The 21,657-nt window shown below is 38.6% G+C and overlaps 2 protein-coding genes across 5 annotated transcripts in view; both read right to left on the minus strand.

The window, feature by feature from the left end:
- Positions 1 to 121: 121 nt before the first annotated feature.
- On the minus strand, positions 122 to 18,839 carry TSG101 (tumor susceptibility 101). Its single transcript, XM_023929052.2, has 10 exons — positions 18,472 to 18,839; positions 15,082 to 15,166; positions 13,179 to 13,244; positions 12,391 to 12,554; positions 10,907 to 11,033; positions 8,660 to 8,726; positions 7,088 to 7,179; positions 2,242 to 2,444; positions 1,047 to 1,286; positions 122 to 454 (listed from the first exon to the last, which is right to left on the minus strand). The coding sequence occupies exons 1-10, from the start codon at positions 18,511 to 18,513 to the stop codon at positions 365 to 367; spliced, it is 1,176 nt and encodes a 391-aa protein (XP_023784820.1). The 5' UTR covers positions 18,514 to 18,839; the 3' UTR covers positions 122 to 364.
- The window catches only part of UEVLD (UEV and lactate/malate dehyrogenase domains), a 32,454-nt gene continuing 10,918 nt past the window's right edge, over positions 122 to 21,657 (minus strand). For 2 of the 4 annotated variants that reach the window (XM_023929050.2, XM_023929049.2), the window contains exon 12: positions 19,082 to 20,840. In XM_023929050.2, coding sequence (XP_023784818.1) covers positions 20,676 to 20,840 — 165 coding nt within the window. In that variant the 3' untranslated portion in view covers positions 19,082 to 20,675. Of the gene's footprint in view, positions 455 to 1,046; positions 1,287 to 2,241; positions 2,445 to 7,087; positions 7,183 to 8,659; positions 8,727 to 10,906; positions 11,034 to 12,390; positions 12,555 to 13,178; positions 13,245 to 15,081; positions 15,167 to 19,081; positions 20,841 to 21,657 lie in introns of those variants that run through there. The other 2 variants (XM_086892961.1, XM_086892962.1) reach the window with 2 other exon arrangements.

A 21,657-nucleotide genomic window follows, 5' to 3' on the forward strand; every position in this document is an offset into this window, starting at 1 on the left:
TCATAATAAATGAGTTTTTTTCCAGTTTGGCACAACATCTTCCAAATCTCACAAGTAAAGTGAAAGCATGGTTAAGCTGACACTGCATATTTGAAAAGAAAGCACATCATACACTGTTCCGTAGAGGAAGAAAATATGCGACAAATTTTATTCAGCGTTAAGTCCACCAGCACAAAGATTACAGGAGATAGAAAGTGCATTAATAAAAGCTAGTCTTTACCAAAAAGAAAATATATTATTGATTCAAAATATCTTACACTTGGATGATGTAATAACTTACTCTGGGCACCTACTGATTAAGAGAAAGATCAAGAGAATGGCTGCTTAACAAGGAAATCTAATTTCCCAGGTAAAGTCTGGGAATTTAGTAGAGATCACTGAGTCCAGCAGTCTTCCTTGCTTTCTGCATCAAGGCCCTCAGCTGGAACTGCTTGCGAGACAGGAGACGTACATGCTGCAGAAAGAAAAACAACAGCTGGCAACAGTTTTTACAGAACTGGTAAAGTTCTGATAAAAACTACTGCAATACAAATGTTTGAAGCATGGCACATCATGTGACCCAAATGGGACGTCAGTTTTTTGGAAACCCTTAATTCAATATTCTACTAAATGGCATTTTCTTGGCTTCAAATGACTGGCAGGTGGCTGCCAAATGCAATCATTACAGTCTATTTTTTGTGATTTTTAATTATTACTATAACTTAAAGAAATTAGTTAATTAACTCCACAGATATTCTTATCAAAGTAATAATATGAACTCTATAAGGTAAAATCAGACTAATGCACTTCCCATGGAACAGAAAATGGTTCTTCTAACAGTAGATAAACAGAACTAGCACGAACAAGAAGGACACAATATGACTTTGTATCTATAATGCTTTTAAAATTGGTCTTTAAATTCTGAAATCCCTTTCTAAAATGTATGCTTGAATGTATAAACATTCCTGTTTCTACAGGATCCTCTTCTGTGGAGAGATCATGAATGTTAGTAAGCTGAACCAGAGAGTCCAAAGTAAACACACTTAAAAACATCCCAAGAAACCTACCTTTAAAAAGACATCTAAATCTATCACTCCACGTCTCAATGCTTCCCCAAGGTAGAAGATGGTGTCCTCAATTGCATTTTCCTCTGCATATAAGTTCAGGATCTGCTTGTAAAGTGGTGCTGTAGGAATTATAACTTCATCTATGTCATTATTTTCTGACTGACTTTCCATTTTCTCTAAGGCAGAACTGAGCTCCTCATCCTTCTTTTTGAGAAGTTCAATGTTCTTGTCAACTTCAGCCTAAAAATAATTAAGATGTTTATTTATCTTCTTGTGACACAATGGTCTAGATGAAAGATTTTTAGACATACCAGTTCATTCTGTACTCCTTTGTTTATCTTTATTGTGATTTTTACAAAACAAAGAGCTATCAATCTGTAGATTTCAGATTATTTTAAAAAAGTAACATCTGCTTTAGATAATGTCAATCCATTACCCCTTATGGATATACCCATCCATAATTGTAGAGAAAGCATGCCAACACTCCAAGTATTTCCAACTTGCCACATAAGGAAAAATGACCATTTAAACTAGCTAAAGATTGTAAAAGCAAAGCCGAAGTAATTATTTTCTTTGGAATGCCATATTCCCTGTTCTCTAGTCCAATTAATAATTTCTTGTAATTTTTTTAAACCACATCTGAACACTGAGCTGGTTTCAGAAACTGTTCATCAATCCCAAAATCTTACTCCTGAGCAGCAGTGCACGGAGCAGATGGACTAAGTGGAAGATACCTTAATGAAAACTGCAAGAATTTCTGAGCATACTGTGAGTAGGAGAGACTTCTGGGAAAGAAGTTATACAAGGAAGCTGTGACCAAAATCAGTGTTCTCTGCACTAAGGCCCTGAAATGTTCTCCAGTGCTGCTGTTACACATTATTATCAGGAAACTGAGACGCAAATATGAAATAATCTCACACCACTAACATCTTTCACAGGAAGAATGGGGAAAAACAATACTGTTCCTCTACTACTGAGCAGTGACATTTGTAAGGCACATGCAGGACACTGCATCTCACTGACACTGCTATTTCTGACTTGCTTGAGTCTGAGCACAAGCTCCCCCAGCTGTGAAAGAGAAAAAGCACAATGCGCTGGAAGCTTGGTTATTTCTATCATACTTAATGATCAATTACAAGCTTCTGTTCACTACTAGGAATACTCAGGGGGGGAGCAGTGGCTCCTCTCAGCTTACCACTTCTTGATCCAGGCGAGTCACCATCTCTTCCAGTTTCTGGTGCCCTTTCTTCAGGTCCTCTTCGGTGCGTTTCAAGGCGTTGAGCTCAGCTTGTGCGCGATCCATCTCCTCCTTCATCCGCCACCTCAGTTTGTCACTGACGGCCGAGATGAGGGAAGCGCGGATGGTGTCCTCGCTGATGGTGCCATCTCTGCTGGGTCCTGCACAAGGAGGTTTCACAAGCGTTAGATTAATGCTGTGCTGCACTATAAAGCCAGTTGGAATAACCAGTGGCCAAGCTGCTCTATGTATTTCAGCAATGTGAGACAGTAAAAAAAGCTGCTCTCCATAATAATTTCCAGAAGCAGCAAAGAGACCACAGTGAGATAACATACATTAGGATGGACACAAGTAAATTAAAGAGTGTGCATCCATTCACTCACTTCACTATTCCCATATCCACACTCTTTTTTTACTTTAAAATTGGGGTGGCCGTTTCCTCTGAAATCCATAAATGTTGCTAGCCCAAGACCTTTTAAAGAAGAACATGAGTTAATGGCTGGATGTATTCAACCACAATTAATGTAGCAGCTGCCTCAAGACAATGAATTTACCTACTACAGGTATTAGTCCAGGTTTCTTTTGTTTCTGATTTTTTTTTTCAGACTTGCCTGGCCTGGTAAGGAAAGCTTTGAACTACAAAAGACAAAGAGAGAATTATAAAGACCACCCATGCAGCACAAGTGGGGATACTTCCAGGAAGGGCATGCAGCCCAGGTTCTCATGGGGAACCACCCTGACACCTGCTGGAGGAACAACACAGGCAGGAACACACAATCCAGGAGATTACTGGAAAGCACTGACAGTAACTTTCTGATACAGATGCAGCCAATGAGGAAAGATGTGCTGCTGGACATTGTAAAACTGACAAGGAATGTCTGGTTGGAGATGTGAAGGTTGGGGCAGCCTTGGCCACAGTGACCACGAGATCATGAAGTTATGCATCCCACAAGTAGAAAGCAGGGCAATGAATAAGACTGCAACCTTGGACTTAATGAGAGCTAACTGTGGCCTCTTCACAGACCTTCTTGGAAGAATTCCATGGGAATTTACCACAGAAGGAAGAGGTGTCAAAGAGAGTAGGTGAATATTCAAGGATCACTTCCTCCAGGATAAAGAACAGTGCATCCCTATGTGCAAGTGAGCATGAGGGGCAAGAGACCTGAACATGCTTTTGCAAATCAGCCTTTCAAAGATAATTTCAAGAGTCTGTCACTAATACACTTTTAAATAGAAAGATAAGTTCTTTGTGTCTCTCACAAGAAGTGCAGTGTGTCTCCAGACCAGGAAACTCAGAGTGCTCTAGCAAACATGAAGTGGCTACTGGTATTTATCACAAACCACTTCAGTTATTCTGTGGGAATAACTGGAGGGTCACAGTTTCCCCAGGCTTGTGCCTCACACCTTCTAGATCAGTGAAATTTCAATTGGATTGGAACAAATACTGACAAAGCAAGAATTACAGCAGCTTTTGTGCCTAAACTTCACAAATGCTATGAATGAAATGCAGTGAGATTTGAAGCTCTGTATCTGCAAAGAAAATAAGCAAGAAGAACCTTTATCAGAGTATCTTTTTGTCCAGAGACATAGCTATCAAAACCTTGAAGCTGTTACAGCATTATGCAAATCATATTTTCCAGCACCCTAGATTTCAAAAAACAAAATGAAAAAAATACTCATCACTGCTCATGTGAATCTTGTATAATTGAAGACTTCCTTTTTTTTTACATCTGCTGTCAGAACAAGACTGTATAAATTTGTATCTCTTCCCTATGTTTTTCACTCTGTTCTTGTCCGCAAAACCTATACCAAGCCATATGGATGGAAAATTAAAGCTATGCAAATGAATGACAGGAACTACAGGAAGAAGCACGTCATGCTTAGTAATCCACTGAAGCCTTCTAAAATATAAAAACCATAAATTTTGATCATAATTAATGTAAGCATTTTGCATACATGTAAGTTGCAACAGAATATGTGTACTTTTTCAAAAAAATAAGCAAATTGTCGCTGAAAAATAAAGAGATTGAATTTTTAAACAACTGGTGCAAAGACAGCCTTAAGAAAATATGAATGTCCCAACACTTCATGCAATTTACAGTTCTGGCCTAAAAAATTCACCCTGTTGTCAGTCAAGAAGATAATTTGCTAAATTTGGTTAACTATTAGAGGCAGCAACAGAAATTGTCAAATAACACCATACACACAAACTCAGGAATCCATCATTGTCGCTTCTTACGAAAAGGAGAAAAGAACAACAGCACTTTCTACACTGAGAAATAAAACTCAAACCAAGTCAGTCAAACTATCTAGGATAGAGTTTATTCACTGTACAGGACTTCCTGATTACGGCAGATAATTGCTCGCAATCTAAAAGACCTGCTTTCCCTTCAAAAAACAGCATTAGCATGATTTTAATTAGTTTGCTTTGCATAATGAATTATACTCTACCACAATGTCAGAATCAGCCAGAAACAGTATCAGTAGAACATACGCTTACTTTCTTTCCCCTGACATCCCTCACTCTGGGAGTTTTTATGCAAGGCTCACTTTAACAATAAAGTGGGACAGAGGGGAAAAAAAAATCACAATACACCTAACACAATGAAAGTTCACAGAGAAATGTCACCAGATATGGAAGAGGTCTTTGAACATAAAAAGCATCATTTTAATACAGCTCAATCAATGTATCTTCTTACAGAGCATGAACCTGTAGTGTCTTCTGTCACTTCCATAATTAGCCCAGCTTGGGGAAGATTTCATGGCACATGGTCATTAAATCCACAGAACTCTGAAACCTTTAACCTTTACTAGGCAGAGTCTGGTTTCAGAAGTGACCTTATGGAATCATCAAACCAGTAACTGCATCAAGAAAGTAATTAACAGCAGATGACTGAACAGAAAGAAAAAGCCTAAAGGACTATTTGAAAAACCAGTGACTGTGAAAAACTTGAGCTATTTTGCATGAACATTTTCATTCAATTCAAACTAGGCTCACTGTAGAAAACACACCACCACCACCCCCCAAAAAAAACTCTGAAGTTGTAACAACTGATATGCTGCTAAATAAACTAACACAATAAACCACAGCTAAACAAACTGTACAGGAAAGAAACATTTTCAGTTAAAGGAAAGAACAATACTGGACTGTAAAAAACACCCAACAAAACAAACACAACAAAAACGCCTCACAGTATTTTAAGTGTAGTGGATGATTAAAGAGATGTGTTTGCATTTTATCTGGCACAAGAGATAAGCCATGTAAACCAGGCGTAGGGCTTTTACCTCACTGCAACAAATGAGTCAGTGTAATGTTAAATTGTCACTATGAAACCTGGCATTACAACATGCTATCACAGATGATCTAACTCAGGACTGGAAGAGTTTTCTATCTTTGGCAGATAACTGCACCTCTATTCAACGGGAATGAAAATGAGGGGAAGAAATTAAATAGAATATATTTCTATTTTAAATTAACACTCTGCTACATAAAGACAAAACTGGGTTTGTTTGAGAAAGATGCTGCAGAAAGCCAACTTCCCCTAGAAAGGTTATCAGCTACACAAGAGCCAGTGAAGACCTTTAATTCTCCAGGACACAAGTGCAGCCCCACAACACCAAGCACTGTCTGAGGTACTTGAGTGACACAGCAGCTTCTTTGCACTGTGCAAACTCACATCACCTCAGAGTGGAGGGGACCACTGAAGCAGCCAAGAACTTTCAGAAAATACTTTCTTAATTGAAAAGGCTGAAAGAACTTGGACACAAAGGACAGGATCAGGCACAAGAAAAACACAACATACAACTTACTGCTGCTTTCAAATTCTGTAGTAACAGAACTCCTCAGATATTTTAGTAAGAGTAAAGTAGAAGCATCTCTCTTCCCTTGCCATGTCCCCATGTATGTGAAGGAAAATCAGAAAATACACAAAGCTCTGGAAAGAAAAGACATTCTATGACTCTAACTCAGGTCATTCCGTAAATAACTGGGAGTTCACATATTAAATGAAGAACCTATGGATGCACTTCTAAATTACGGGGCTCAAGAGTCTACAACAGATTGCTAGTGTGAACAACATGTCAACAGAATCTACACCTTCACCACATAACCATGCCAAAAGGACTATCAGCCAGCTGGAAAGTTACTGCACCAGCTTAACTAGATGACCTTTATTACTGGTTCCCAATCTGCTACACATACGCTAAAAGTGAGGGGCAGGGTGGAAAGCCAGGGCCACAGAGCAGCAGACTGGGAAAAGACACAGGTCAACACCTTAAATAATCCTGATGCTGAAGGGAACAAAGGAGGAAGTGACAAGTAGAGAGAGATCAGTAAGAAGCAACAGGGAAGAGGCTGGAGGAGAACCTCACTAAAAATTAATCTGATTCCAAACTGCTACTTCAGAAAGTTACTATTCTGGAAGAAAAGTATAAATAGAATCCATTAGATGTTTAAATGATGACAAAGGTATTTTTCTAAACCATGAACAGAGCAATGCAGACAATCAAAAGTTACGTACAGTTAAAGGGCAAGGAAAACCCCATGTAGTTACATGCAGTGCTCTTCAAAATATCCACACAGCCCACACAAGGTATTGCATAAACCTAGGAATTTATCAAATTCCTGAATGAAGGTGAATGAAATGTATTTCTTTCTTCCTTTGAATAAATTTTAATTAAAGATCGATGCTTTGGAAGTTCAGAGTAAGAACAACACATTCCTTTTCCATTTCCATTTTATTTCTTTATGTATCAGTTATAGAAGGAAGCTTCATTTCAGAGAAACCCTTTCCAAGGTACTCACCAACAGTGGTGACAGGAGGCTGAGAAGGGTAGTACTGAACACTAGTGGTTGCTGGAAAGGGCACACCACCTGGATAAGGATAGTTTGGGTAGCTGCTTTGACAAAGAAAAATACACTAATGTTATGCAACTATTAGTAAAATATCATCCACCTAGATTATCTTTATTGCCACCATGTTAAAAAAATATTTACGTAACAAAATGTAAAAATTGCAGGCCTTTTTCCTGTTCACATGAATATCTTTCACAACTGGTATTTCTGCTATTATTTAAGATACCATTTTATCTGAAACCCTCTCTAGTTATTGCCTGCTCAACATTTGGATAACAAATTCTCCTGAATCTCTTAGTTTTGCTATATGAAATCCCACAAGTATCCAAAAGAAATTATTCTAGCTACAAACTCCCACAGAATAATTTCAAATTAGTATTTTTTTTATATGAGAACAGTTAAGACAATGACTGATGAACTGCTCTATGTAAACCTAAAAATGTAAAAAAGTGCAAAAATATGGTTGCAAGGTGAAACAAACTCCCCCAGAAATTCTCACTCCTGTTCTGAATAATAAAGAAAGCAAAAATATTCATTTGCTCACTGAAACAATTATGAAATGGTATGTGATAGTCTACAACACCTTTCTAAAATACATTTGCTATCAATTAAAGCAAGGACACAAATTAGTCAGTACTAGACTGACAAACACCTGCATGCAGCAGAGTATTAACTATAGTAACAGTTACATGACGTGGCCCAAAAACCCCTGCAAAATATAAAAAAAGCATGTGCTGTCTTTCTTCAGGTAACTGCAAATTTAATAATTCTTAAAACCTTCCTATTATTTCATAAATTATAAATGTTATAAACACTTCTATTACTTTTGTAGGACCATCAAGAGCACTTTAAACAAACATATTTAGGAGGAAAAGAAATGCTGTAAGAACTTTTAAAAAATCTTAAATTTTCTGCTCTTAAAACAACACTCCCCACTCCCAATCCTCGCAGGTTTTTACATTTTAAATTTTTTTAAAAAATAAAAATTATCCATATTACACCAAAATCTCATATGCTCCTACCACAAAATTAGGACATAAGAACATTAACCATAAAAACCATTAATTATGGTGTAAAAAACACAAGTACACACTAGGAGGCAGTAGTCAACATCTCATTATTTACTACAACAGATCTGCAAGTCTTCTGGAAATGCTTTATTCCAAGTTATTATATAGAAAAAATTCCTAGTTAATATTTATAAGAAGCTTCTGAAGTAACTTTGTGTTCTTCAAATTCCTTTAGGGTGCTGTAAGTCCCCATTTATGCTGGAGTCAAGGTTTGTATTAACCCAGCAAGGTTTTGTTAGATTTTTTGAGTTGCTAATAAAATATTGACTTTTAGGGGTACATTTCTTTCTATATCATGTAAACATATCAACCTCATGAAAATATATGAGTTAGGTAGGATTACAGGAGTTAGGTAATTTCAAAGTCTATTTAAGAAACTACAGTTATGATTAGACACTATTCAGTGAAACGTTCTGTCAGGTAAATGATGACAGTTTAAAGGGGCTCTTACCTGGGGTTTGGAGTGCTTGATGGTGGATAGGGAGATATTCCACCTGGAATTCCTGGCACATAGGAAGCTAAATAAAACAAGAGTTTTGTGCAGTTTTACATTTCAGAAGTTAAAACCATCCATGTAAAGAAGTTATTCCTTATCTATAAAAATAACCTTATTGTTCCATTGATGTTTTATTCAATCATTACTTTAATCACTGCATGGATAAACAAGTATTGATTTAAAAATACACAATAAATAGGTTTACTAAGGAAAAAAAAAAACCCTACAATCTGCAGCTAGAGTACTCAGAAAAAAACTCCAAAACATGGTATTAAAGATGACCCATCTGAAGAGCTGTCTCCATCTTTTATGTAATAGCTGAAAAAAGAATTTAACCTTTCCAGACAGTGATCTCTACTCACTAAATAACAATGTATAATTTAATTACATTCAGAGTAGTTGATTAGGTGTTTAATGATCCAAACATGTCCTTATCTTATAGCAAAGTGATTTCTGCTATTTAGAAGTTGTATTTAAAAATTTGTTATCAGCATATATAAATGTTTGAATAGTCTTAGCAAGTTTAAGATTTTTCTTGTAAAGCTGACAAAATTATGTTTTGGACATACTTATTCCACATTTCTAGCAAATTTTAGGAATATTTCATCAAATAACTTTTCTTTTTTTAAGAGCTGACCTATTCCCAGCCTTCAACACTTTCAAATGATTAAAATTTTTGTCAAAGGACTTAATTTCTTCTTAAACAATGTATCCATAACGTGAAAAAACCCAAGCCCTAAATGTCTGTAAAATAAGGATGGTCTGATTACACCAGTAAAATTAAGTAGTTATTAGTCATTTCAAAACTCTGAAACATTTTCATTAAAATTACTTCAGCTATGAAGTAATTCATAGTAATTCAGCTCAATTCAATTCAAAATAGTAATTCAAAGCACTTCAGCTTTGAGTGACTACAAGAATAATCAAATGTGGTTCACTGAACGTTTGTCCTTAAGGCACAAGTCACAGCCTCTGCTATAACTACACTTATACTGACCCCCACTGTTCCTGGAAAATCAGGACAAGCAGGGTAGCCACAGATAAACTGGAAAGTCCCAAACACCTGCCTCTAGTCAATTATTCCTAATGGTCCCATTTTATGTTTGCTACCCATTTTCTCACAGGTTCAGTGCCTGATACCTTGCTAAAAATGGGTTCTGCTAGAAATGGCAATGAATAGCACTTCAGCTTTTCAAATGTAACACTGTGATCAAGTAAAAGCCATATTTCAGTAGAAAATGAACATAACCTTAAAAATCTAGCAGAAATAAATAACCCCAAATATAGCTACTGTACCATTAAATTCACATGGAACTGTTATAACATTATTAAATAAACACTCTCCAGCTAAACTGCTCCCCTTTTACTTCTATCCCAGTCTTTGACTTGAGGAGATCTGTGCTGGTTTTTTTGGCTTTTTCCCACCCAATACAGAGTCTCCTCCTAGAAGAATTTCTAGGATTTTCTGTTTCCCACTTCTTCTTTTTCCCCCACCTATCCATCCCCAGTCCTTAAAATAAGATGCCTCCAGAAGTTTAAAAAAATAAATTATTTTAAAAGTCTTGAGGATTTTTGCAAGAAAATAAGAATGGGTACCAAGTCAGAACACCAAATCAACAGAGAACAAACAATAAAAAGAAGCAGGTTTTTTTTAATCTTCAGCCAGCAATTTGAAAAAAAAAAAAGAAAAAAAAAGAAAAATAAACCACACAAACAGGAGAACAGGAGTGTGGGCATGGGAAACACAAGCTGTAGGCTTTCTCATGCTTATGAAATCAATGGTTGAATGATACTTAAAAGATGGGCTTGTATTATTAGAATGAAAAAAATTGAGATACAAAGTTATTTGAGTAATTTCTTTGTCAGTCTGTCTTGGAATACAGACAGGATGCTGGTTGTTTTGAGGAGCTTGGTGGTGTTTGAGTGTGTTCTAATTTTGTTTGGGTTTTGCTGTGTTGTAATACAAACTTGATTTTTCCCCTTCAAAACCCCGTGTGAATTCTTAGATTCACAGAGCCTTTTAAGTTGGAAAAGACCTTCAAGATCATAGAGTCCAACAAGGTAAAGTACAGCCCAGGTGAATTCATCAGCCAGCAATATAAAAAGTAAAATGCATTATCTGTGGGCAAACTGTGCAGGACAACAATCCCTTTGAAATAGTAACATGATAATTTGCAGAAATCAGTAGTGGTGAACACTTACTGGTTGGTGGGCCTGTTGCCTGGTATGGGGGGTAGCTGGAAGAAGCAGTAGGACGAGAAAACACTGGAGGTTCCTCTCCAAACACAACAATCATGACCTGGATCAGCTCCAACAAGTCTGACTGGGGCTGGGAAGGAAAGCAAATCACAAGTAGTTGATTTTGCTAACAGAGAGTTTAACTGATTGTTGCAGCAACAGGATGCCATTCCATCAGCTCACAAAAGAATTCCTTTTACTTGTGGGTTTTAATTTTCTTAAATTTTCTTAAATCTCTATCTGTATACATATCTGCATAATTAACTGACTTTCTGGAATCTATTACAGATACCAAGCCAGTCAGCTTGTATTCAAAACCATACAGCAAAATACACCAGCAGCCATGTTTACACACAGAATAAACTGGGTAATACATGGTTCTATATCAACTGCAGGACATTAAATGACTAAGTTTAAGTGTCCAATGATGAAGTGTAATAATATTTTAAAAAATTAAATCCACTCCCCAACATGAAAAAACGTACAGATCCCAAAGTTTTTTAGAAATTTCAATTTCATACACCACAGCCTTTGCTCTGATTCAGAATGTCTCAAGAGAAAAAATATTCTAACCCACTAAGGAATGGCACAAACCCCCTTTAAATACAGTTAAACCAGGCTTCCCTGTTTATAATTACTTAATATAGGCATGATTTCATTTTGCCAAAATAAGAACAAGCATCATGAATGCAGCAGTACATTAAATACCCAAATTCCAAGTTTACTTAGCTCTATAATCCACTTACTTATTTTTACCAACCTCTCAAACTGAAAGAATTCTGTATCAGCTGCACCTTAGATGATCCTCTTGCTTTGTGCAACACCTGACCTGGGCAGTCTTTTTCCACTATTACTATCCAAGCACTGAACTACCACCCATCCTTAATAAAGTATTCCTGTTAATCGCTTTTTACAGAACCATGTATCTTGTTTCATTTTTCTAATCTTCTTAACACAGTTTATCTTCTTTACAAGTCCATGTTCTGGCCAAAATTTCTATGAGGTCTGGACTGCTCAATGCCTCTATTTATTGGTAAAGCAAATATATCCACATACATGAGGCTCCAGGAATATCTATATGAAGAAGTCCAAGTGCTTGTAAAAGTCCATTTTAGTCACAGGGGTGTTTTAAGTAAATTTATGATTTCCTTTCTGTAAATATTCTTATCTCACAAATCTTCACATCACACTCTTGCCAGGGGAGAGGACACCTTATGCTGCACTATTTAATCAGACAAGTTGTAACTGAAGATACAATTAATTACCTTAAATAACCAGAACACAGAATGCAATAGCCTGACCTTTAAGACATTCCAAAAAACAGTTGACTTTATTTTAAAAACGGTTTAAGATCTCTAATGAAGACTATGGTTTTTATTAAAAATTATACAGCTATCTTGAGGAATGCAGAATGAGCAGTTTGAGAATTTCAGATTCCCTATACTTACATATTTCCACTCATGCAGGTAGGGAAGGTATATTTTTCCATTTGCATCAACATGCTTCCCAGTTTTTATTGTCATAGAGCTAGTGGGTTTAACAAAACAAATTGGGGGGTTGAAAGGGTAGGTGTCCAGCAGCCACAAGCAAATTGGGATATTATATGTGTTACCTAGAAAAGACATTTTGAAAGATTATAGAAGTTATTTCAATTCATCAATTATCCTCCTGTATTCAGATTCACAAAATATTCCTAAGCCCAGTAAACTCAACTGTACAAAGTTTGAAGCCAGAGCCAAAATCTACTAATAATAACATTCAATGAATAGGTAACACTGTGGCCACAAACTCAAAGTTTTTCAGAACAATTTAATTTTGATTTACAATCATCACTCACCATTAATACACAATCTCATTTGTTCTATAATGCAACGTTATAGGACTCTAATCTGAATTATCATTAGATGCAGCAATAAATGGTTTGCAACCCTCATTCAACTGACAAGCCTGAAAAAACATGCTTTGCTGAAAGAAAAAGATGCTATAAAGCTGTAAATGACTGAAGAAGCAATGCTCAGCATGCAAATTTTATCCTGCAGCAAAAATTGAGAACAATTTCTTTAAAATATTTTACTTTGGACAAGTAAAGGATTTCAAGAAAAGAGTGATCACTGAAGTAGTGAAGTTGAATCTGGACAAATCTAAGTTTTTCATGCAATTTAGGAAAATAATGGGGATGATTATAATCCCCATTATAATTATAATTAATTATAATTATAATCCCCATAATGCATACCTCTGTAAGGCACAGGAATGGTTCCAGTGAGGCTCATCAACTCCCTGGATGAACCATCATTAAAAACTGAAAGAGAACAAACAATATTTTTTTTAAAAAATATTGGTTATACTTATCTTGATTCAGGTTATTCCCCATCTATTTATTGGCAAAAGTTTTCACACATAAATATAAACTCAGCCTGAAAGGTTCAGCTCTTGCACATTTATGGGTTAGCAAATGACTGTCTGCAGTCAGGTAACTCCTTATGAATAACACACTTCTGAGAAATGAATGACTAATCACTGTCAAAATACCTTCTCTACAAATAAAACTGTTTCCTCATTCAGTGACCAAGTAAAATGTTGGAACTGTGCAAACTGCAAGGAACACAAATTGCTCGCAAAGTGCTGCAAAAGTAATCCGAACTCAAACCTGATTTAAAAAAACAACTGTCATCTGAGTTTTATAAAACAATACCTTGGGTTTTCTTCAAAAAGCAGGTCAGCAAGAATACTGAAAAACTCCTGGGCCACAGTAAGGAATCAGTAATTTAATCAAACAGTAACACACTGAAGAGAAAAGAAAGAGTGCTTGACTCTGCCAAATCTTAGCCACAAACTGCACAAGAACTTTGACCTAAATGTACTGAATTGCTGTATTTAGTTTTTTCATACTTTCAATCCAATACATTATTCTTGGCTGAATAAATCAGCTTCTGTTGAGGAACCTTTTATCTCCTTAATTCTTCCTGAAAGTTTCTAGCCATAATTCAAATGTAGGTTACTGTGCACAATTATGGTGGTGCTGATGTTCTGCAAAGGCAGGTACAAGATGTTGGGATTTCAGTGGGGGTATATACTTCATTATTAATATGAACTTGAAAACTATCTTATCAGCAATGTAATCACTTTCTTACAGCTGATGTCACTGCTACAAATAATACTCATTATCTGTAAGTGATTCTGTGCTTAGCCTCTTCCAGGCAGCTTAAAGAGCATTAGGGAACACAAATGGCTACAGCTCAAGGATATTTGGAATTATGATCACCATCTTATGCAAACTTGTGCAGCTATTCCAGCCACAGTCCTTTCACTCCTGTTTTGTTTCTCCAGTCACTGCATGAATTTTTATTTCTGTGACAGCTGCTGGCTTGCAGCTACTCAAGTTAAAACTAATTCATCTTCTACCTGTCCATGTCCCTTCTTAATATTTCTCAATCCAGACATACAACTTAAAAAGCAGAAGACTTTAAAATTTTTGATGACGTAGTAATACAGATCAGATCACAGAGGAATCCCACCGGTAACAGTTAAAAACAGGTGACCATAAGAAGGCTGACCTCAGCAGCTACACTGGCTCACTGCGTGCTGTGAAACCCTAGGATATCATATTCATCTAACACACTTAAATTTAAATTAACTTAGAGACTTTAAAACAGCTAACTATGATTATCATTGATAATTTACGTTATGAAACCCTCATGTCAATTTTTTATATACTTGACTCTGTCTTCTTCATACTCTTAAGGACTACCACAATGATTTTAAATGAAGCATTTCTTCATTGATTTACAGTTCTTCCCACACAGAATTTTAGAAACATCTTTATATGGCAGCAAAGCTGAATTTGTAAGATACCAGCAATCTCAGGACACCAACTGATGACATCAGTGAGTGATTAACTAAAAGTTAAGCTGTGAAAAACCTGACACTTCTTGGCACATTAGATAGTTATTTTCTAAAGTAACCTTACTATATTACTGAGTCTGTGTTTCTAAAGAAGTATTGATGTCAGAGACAAAAAAGAGAAACTCAGGTTATGTTTTCTGATGTTAAACTTCTTCCCCCTCTGCCCCAAAAACTACCAAAGACATCTAACACATCTACAATTCACCAACAAAATTTTTTTTGCACAGACTAACCATATGAATCCATGACAGGTTTGAGGTCCTTGTACTGAGTAATAACACTGGTTGTCTCCTGTATGGTTAGGTCTCTATACTTATACTGGAAAACAAAAGAGAAAGAAATTACTTCAGAAGCTAAATTTTTAGTATAATTGAATTCAATTCTTTATTTTACCCAATAGGCAGCATTTAAGAGAGTTTACATCTATACACGGATGTTCTTCTCCACTCTTAGTTTGGAATAATAATTTATTTGTCTGTATTGGAACACTGTCTATATAACTTACCCAACTTTAACAAGCTGTTAAGTCTTAACAGGAGTCTAAGCATTGATTTGGGAAGAGCTACTGCATTTTCTTTCATGTTCTACCACAACCAAGTGTATCTGAGAAATATGTGTGAATCTTAAAAAAAAAAAAAGTAACCTCCAAACAAATACAGTGATGTTTTGAACATTCCTGATAAACAGCCATAGATACATTTCATAGCACTTTTCAGAGCAACAACACATTTATCAATCATTAATTAGCATACACATGTATTTTGTCAGCTAGAAAGCAGACATATCAAGGCACAGTATTACCAACAATAATACTGGTTTTACCCCTTTCCTTATATCAGGAGCAGGGAGTAAAGCACAGATGCCCTGTAAACCATTGCTACACTACTACAGAATTCACCAATCTCACAGCTATAACCCACAGACAGCAAAGAAGCTCCTGGGCAACAACCAGAGTTGGTTCACCACACAGTGCAGCTCTTTAGCCTTGTGGTCATTCCTCCTGATAATTACTATTGAAAAGCCAGCAATGTGGTCCCTTGAAATTTTTTTTATTCTGATACGATTTTAAAAAACTGCAATCTTCAGGTGTCCTAAGGAACACAGACAGCAACCTTTCATTGAACCAGGGCTGGAAGACAGGGCACAGCACAATGAAATGCCTGACATCCAAAGCACGCAAATGCTAACAACATCTGAACAAATTAATCCAGACATTACCCAAGAGCAAACCCTGATGCCACAGCTAAAGGTCACCTTGGCTCTGACAAACACTCATGAGTTGTGAAGCTTAAAAATTAACTCCTGTTCCCGTCACCTCCAGATATTGACAAGGATGTTCCTCCAGGGCATGACAACTTGGATTTACTGAGAGAGACGAAGCCACCACGCCACTTCCCACAACGCTAACTCTGCCTACAGAGCAGCTCGGGTGATGCTGTGACTGATCTTCCTCAAATGACCAAGGACAAAACAGCCACAAAATAATAATCTAATAATAATAATGGTCTATCTGCAAAATGCTGGTCTGTGGGACAGAAAGCAACCCCTCCAGCAGAGATTCCTGTGTGCACAGGGAAGCACCAGCACAGAATTCATTCAGCCCCTGGATGCTCTTTTGGTGGGAGGGCTTCAGCAAAGCATCTCAGCCTCCTTTGGAAAGTGAGTGCAGCACTGGGAGTGTGCAGCAGGGGCTTGACAGAGACAACTTTGTTAACATTTGAATGCATTCCTCCCTCCCTCCCCAACACCTGGAAGAAGCAGGAACGGGCATTACTGGGAGATAGAGGAACTTCCACATACACCAGCCAGAGACTGGCAGCACATACCCACACCACTGCACGTGTCACTACAGGACAAATGACAGCTGGTCACCAGCAACTTTTAAAAGGCTGTGCCTTTTCAAAGGAAAAAATCTTATGATCCAGGATAGAGCCTCAATAAAACCAGCATAATCACTATTAAAAAGAGAATTGGATTCCACTAACAGAAGCTCTTAAAAAGCACAAGGATTGTAGAATGGTTTGGGTTGGAAGCAACCCTAAAGATCATCTTGCTCCAATTCCAAGGCAGGGAGCCTTCCACTATCCCAGGTTGCTCAGAAACCCACCCAGCCTGGCCTCAAACACTGCCAGGGATGGAACATCCACAGTTTCTCTAGGCAGCCTGTGCCAGCGCTTCACCACCCTCACAGTAAAGAAGTAAGCAGAGCCAAGCTTTACTTCCACTTTTGGCACAAGAATCTCAAGTCAGTTGAGTCAAGAATTGACAAAACAATGCCTGCCTACTCAGCAGGGACACTGTGACTCTGGTACACAGTGGGGCTGAAAAACCACAAATTTGGTTATTGGGGGTGCTTTCAAAAATTAGGCACAACACCTGAACATTAAGCAAGTATTTTCATATCTCTGTTAAAACAAATAAAGATAATATTATTGTGAACTGTTTTTACATTGAGTGATGATTACTTAGTAGAGAGACAGTTGTATGATTCCAGCTACTGCCACAAGCAAAATTAAATGTTAATTTCTGTACTTAAGCTGATTTCCAAGAAATGTCAAAATCTCTTTGGAAAATATAAGATCCTAGTGATTTCTACAAAGGTAACTAAAACTGATAAACTCGAATTCTTAATTTCTAGACTTTTTTCCTCCTCCATTCTCAGACTACAAATGCATTCCCCTCATTTTACATATCAAGAAACAGACCACAGAAAGATGAAGTTTCTGAAGATCTGACAGCAGGTAAATACCTGAAATTAAATTAAATGCTTAGGTTTCCCCAAACTAGGGTCAAGCTTTTGCTAACTCATACACCGAACTATTCAATATGGGAAATACCACTAAACTTCCCTCTCTAGAACAGAAAGTGTAACTATTTTTGAAAAATAAATATAATGAAATAGCATCTTCATTTTTCATCACCTACAGAAAGTCAGACAGGAGTATAAAATGAACAGGTGCAGGGGAACAAGGATATTGGACTATCCTAAATTCTATTTCTTCTATGGCATCTCAATAATTAATTTAATAAAGACAGGCAGCTGTATACAAATACATACATGATCTCATTTGCTGACACTAAGTATTCAATATTAATTTTCAAGCTCATGAAAAAATCTGCTTATGACTCCAGGCAGGTGAACGCGCCTTTGGTTTTGATCGTATTCTCAACTACCGTACTTCATTTCAAAAGGCTACATATATGATTAAATGCTGCCCAAAAAAATCCAAAATCCCGTAACTCCCCCTAAGTGTCAGCCTTGGGGGTTTTCATTCCAAGCTGCTGGACAAAGCCCGGTTTTCACCTGAGGAGTGGCACGCGTGTCTCTGCATGATTCAGTGGTTAATGATTTGCCTTCCATGAGATTTTCCCGGTTCCTTGCACAGGGGCTATAAGCAAACCCACCTCACCCCGGTCAGCCATGCAGGGCTCGCCTTCCCCCTGCTGTAACCGGGGAGCACGGTGCCGTGTGTCCCGCACGGCCCCGCTGGTGCCCGGCACTGTCCCCCAGCCCGGCCCCGCAGCTCGGCACGACCATCTTAGGCTCGCTGCGCCCTTCCTCCCTTCCCGCCGCAAGCCCCCGGAGCCTCCCGGCGCTGGGCCCCGCTGCCGCCCGCCCGTACCTTGGTGAGCATCTTCTTGAGCTGGCTCTCGGACACGGCCATGGCGGCGGCCGCCCCTCGCTGCCGGTGTCGCTCCCGGTGCCGCCGCTGCTCCCGGTGCCGCCGGCCCGGCCCTACATAAACACAGGAAGCGGCTGCGCGCCCGCTTCCGGCGGCGGCGCCGCTCCCGAACGTCACGGGGCGGGCACCGGGCGGCGCCGGCACCGGGCGGGCAGCGATGGCACCGGGCGGGCAGCGATGGCACCGGCACCGGGCGGGCAGCGATGGCACCGGGCGGGCAGCGATGGCACCGGGCGGGCAGCGATGGCACCGGCACGGGGCGGGCAGCGATGGCACCGGGCAGGCACCGGGCGGGCAGCGATGGCACCGGCACCGAGCGGGCAGCGATGGCACCGGCACCGAGCGGGCAGCGATGGCACCGGCACGGGGCGGGCACCGGGCGGGCAGCGATGGCACCGGGCCGCTGAGCGCGGCTTTGCGGCGCCCTTTATTGCTAGAAGACCTTACTGTCGCCCCCCGTGATAAAGAGGTTTCCCGCCGCGCCCCTTTGGCTAATGTTCAAGGAATACGGCACAAACGAAACACCAAATTAATCCACAAAACACGCCTGTAAGAGCTGGCAGCATTTTAAGATTATTACAACAGCACCAAACTAAATAAACAACAGCTTGACTATTTGCATGAAAATAAATGCTCAACAGATAAGAAATAACACCATGAAAAACAATGTAAAAACTTAAATTCATAGGTTTTTCTTTCCGAAGTAAGTGAAAAAAACCAAACCCCAAAGTGCAGCTTTAAAAAAATGTAGCAGCAAAGTTGGTTACTTGCAGCCATCACTAATTTTGCCCCATCATTTACCACTACAGAAATTTGGGTATTCCATAAAAACAAAGGTTTAAATTACTGAAGGTTTTTTTTGTTTCTATTTTTAATCTAGTTCTGAGATCAGTATACGCTCAGAACTCCCTGCACGTCTGGCTCTTTGTGAGATGTAACTAGAAGGCACAAAGGATCAGATCTGTTACTCTGCTACAGATCCTACTTTTGCTCAGAACAAACTTCCAGCAATATTTAACCAGCCATCCCTCAAAATGTAAACGTGGAATGACATTCCTAAGCTGCACACAGCAGGAGTGGAGTCCAAGTCCCCTGTGCCTGCCATGTGATGCTGGAGGTATACAGGAGCAATACAGTCTTTTACCAGTAGTAAATCAAGAGGTTAGAACTCAAAAAAATCCCTTGATCTCAAAACCATCTGGTTTTTACCTACAAGTCCACATCCTGCTTTTTCATCACATCCTTGGCCTCCAGGGAGGACACTTACAGGTTCTGTTGCCTTCTCCTGAGGCTTATGTAAAACTCCCAGCCGGCTTTGGATTGAGGCCTGAATGTGAAGATACTCCTGTGCTGTTTAACTGCTGGATTTTATCTTTTATTTGCAAACCAGCCCCTGCTCCTCCCATTCAGGAAGAACCCCTATTCCAGTGCTGCAGGTGTGTAGTGAGAACTGCAGATGCTTTAGTGCTCTAAATGTCCTCACAAAGCAAAAGCAAGCAAGTCATAAGTGGAGTATTTCAGACATCATTAATTGTGAACAGAAATCCATGGCCAATAGTTCAGGTCTGAAGGATACTGCAAAAATTGTGATCCCCTTAGCAAATAGCAAAATACCAGGAGTCCATTGATATAAGAGCATCTATAGCCATGAAAGATGGAGCTATGGAACTGCATCCCCAGTGCCTGTGGAGCTGGAGTGTGACTGTTCCCTACACAAGCCTCACATACAGCATTTAAAAGCCACAAGGAAGGGTTCCAGTGGGCTCTGTATGCTGGCATTTCTGCAGAGCTGGGTAAGCCCCTCTCTAGGACTGCCTCCTAAAGAGGTGCAAAGAGCTAAGAGTAACCCAGGAATCAGGCTATAACTGGCAGCCAAAAACCACAGGCAAGTGACACAAATTTAGGTAAAACATTATTGCATGTTACCTGCCTCATTTTGGCTACCAAAAGTGCACTTCACAAAGAAAAGATTATGGTTAAGTGCAGTATTAAATTATTTAAACCTAAACTGAGAAAGCACTTTTGGAAAGTAAAGTAACAAAGCTTCCTGTTTTCTACAGAAATCCATATATATGAAGCAACTTCTTCTGCCTTGCAGATCTTCAGCTTCAGTGAGCAGAAACAGAGGCTTCCCTTGTGCTTCCTTACAGTTTCAGCTGCTGCTGAAGGTCATGAATTGAGCCTGCACTGCTTTGCAGTTTCTCTTGCACCAGTGGGTCTTCCTCCAGTCTGACCATTTCAATCACTCCACTGGTTCCAAGAATACATGGGAGACTTAAGAATACTTCACTGTTAATATTGCAACACCCCTGAAACAACACACAAAGAACTCAGTCACACACACAGTTACTTATTTCTGCTGCAATTACACAAAATGACCTGATTATTTTAATTAAGCAAGGATATTCCAACATATGGCATGTTTGGATAAGTCAAATTCCATTTATTTTAGATACTGTGCAGTGGGTTACTGTATAGAAACTGTATAATATTACTGTGCAGATAAAAATTTGTGAACCATGCCACACTTGGGGATTTTTTCCAAAACAGATAGATAGATTTCTGTAAAGCAGACAAAGTGTATACCACTAAACACCATTTCTTAGCTAGAACAAGCAGGGACACTTCATAGTTCAGTATCATTAGTTCTTTTAGGACTGAACAAAATAAATTAAATAATGCATCCTAAGAACTGGAGAAAATTTTTCAAATACTGATGCCACACAGATTCTGCAAAAGAATTCATCAAACTTATATCCCTATAATTCAAGTTTCCACTGTAGAGTGTGTTTATTTTTGAAATCTGTGAAATTTTACATTCTGTAGATACTTTAAAGAGACTTGTCATTCCTCTGTATCTATATTTAGTTTAAGAATGATTAAAAACTTCACTTGAAACATAGTGATTTAATTAGGTATGTGCTCAATAAAATAAGCAGCCAGCTCAACATCCCTGCACTGGGACATGCCAATTTTCCTTCTGAAGGCTCTAAACTGAAGTGACAAATAAATGTTTCTACATGGGTTTTTTCATCATATGGAATGACCTAATGCTTTGGTGAAGCCTCTTAGGAGTAACTTCAAAATTCAGTCTACAATTTTAAGTTAACTATTGCTTCATAATCT

Source organism: Cyanistes caeruleus, chromosome 6 (genome assembly GCF_971803275.1).
Source record: "Cyanistes caeruleus chromosome 6, bCyaCae1.hap1.1, whole genome shotgun sequence".
NCBI lineage: Eukaryota > Metazoa > Chordata > Aves > Passeriformes > Paridae > Cyanistes > Cyanistes caeruleus.

Excerpts from the sequence above, each read along its gene's own strand:
- TSG101 (XM_023929052.2), bottom strand. The coding sequence starts at position 18,513 with ATGGCCGTGTCCGAGAGCCAGCTCAAGAAGATGCTCACCAAG. Across the intron at positions 13,245-15,081 it reads ACCTGTCATGGATTCATATG|TTTTTAATGATGGTTCATCC; the intron begins GTTAGTCTGTGC and ends GTTCTCTTTCAG. Across the intron at positions 7,180-8,659 it reads TCAAGCACTCCAAACCCCAG|CTACCCAAACTATCCTTATC; the intron begins GTAAGAGCCCCT and ends TTGTCAAAGCAG.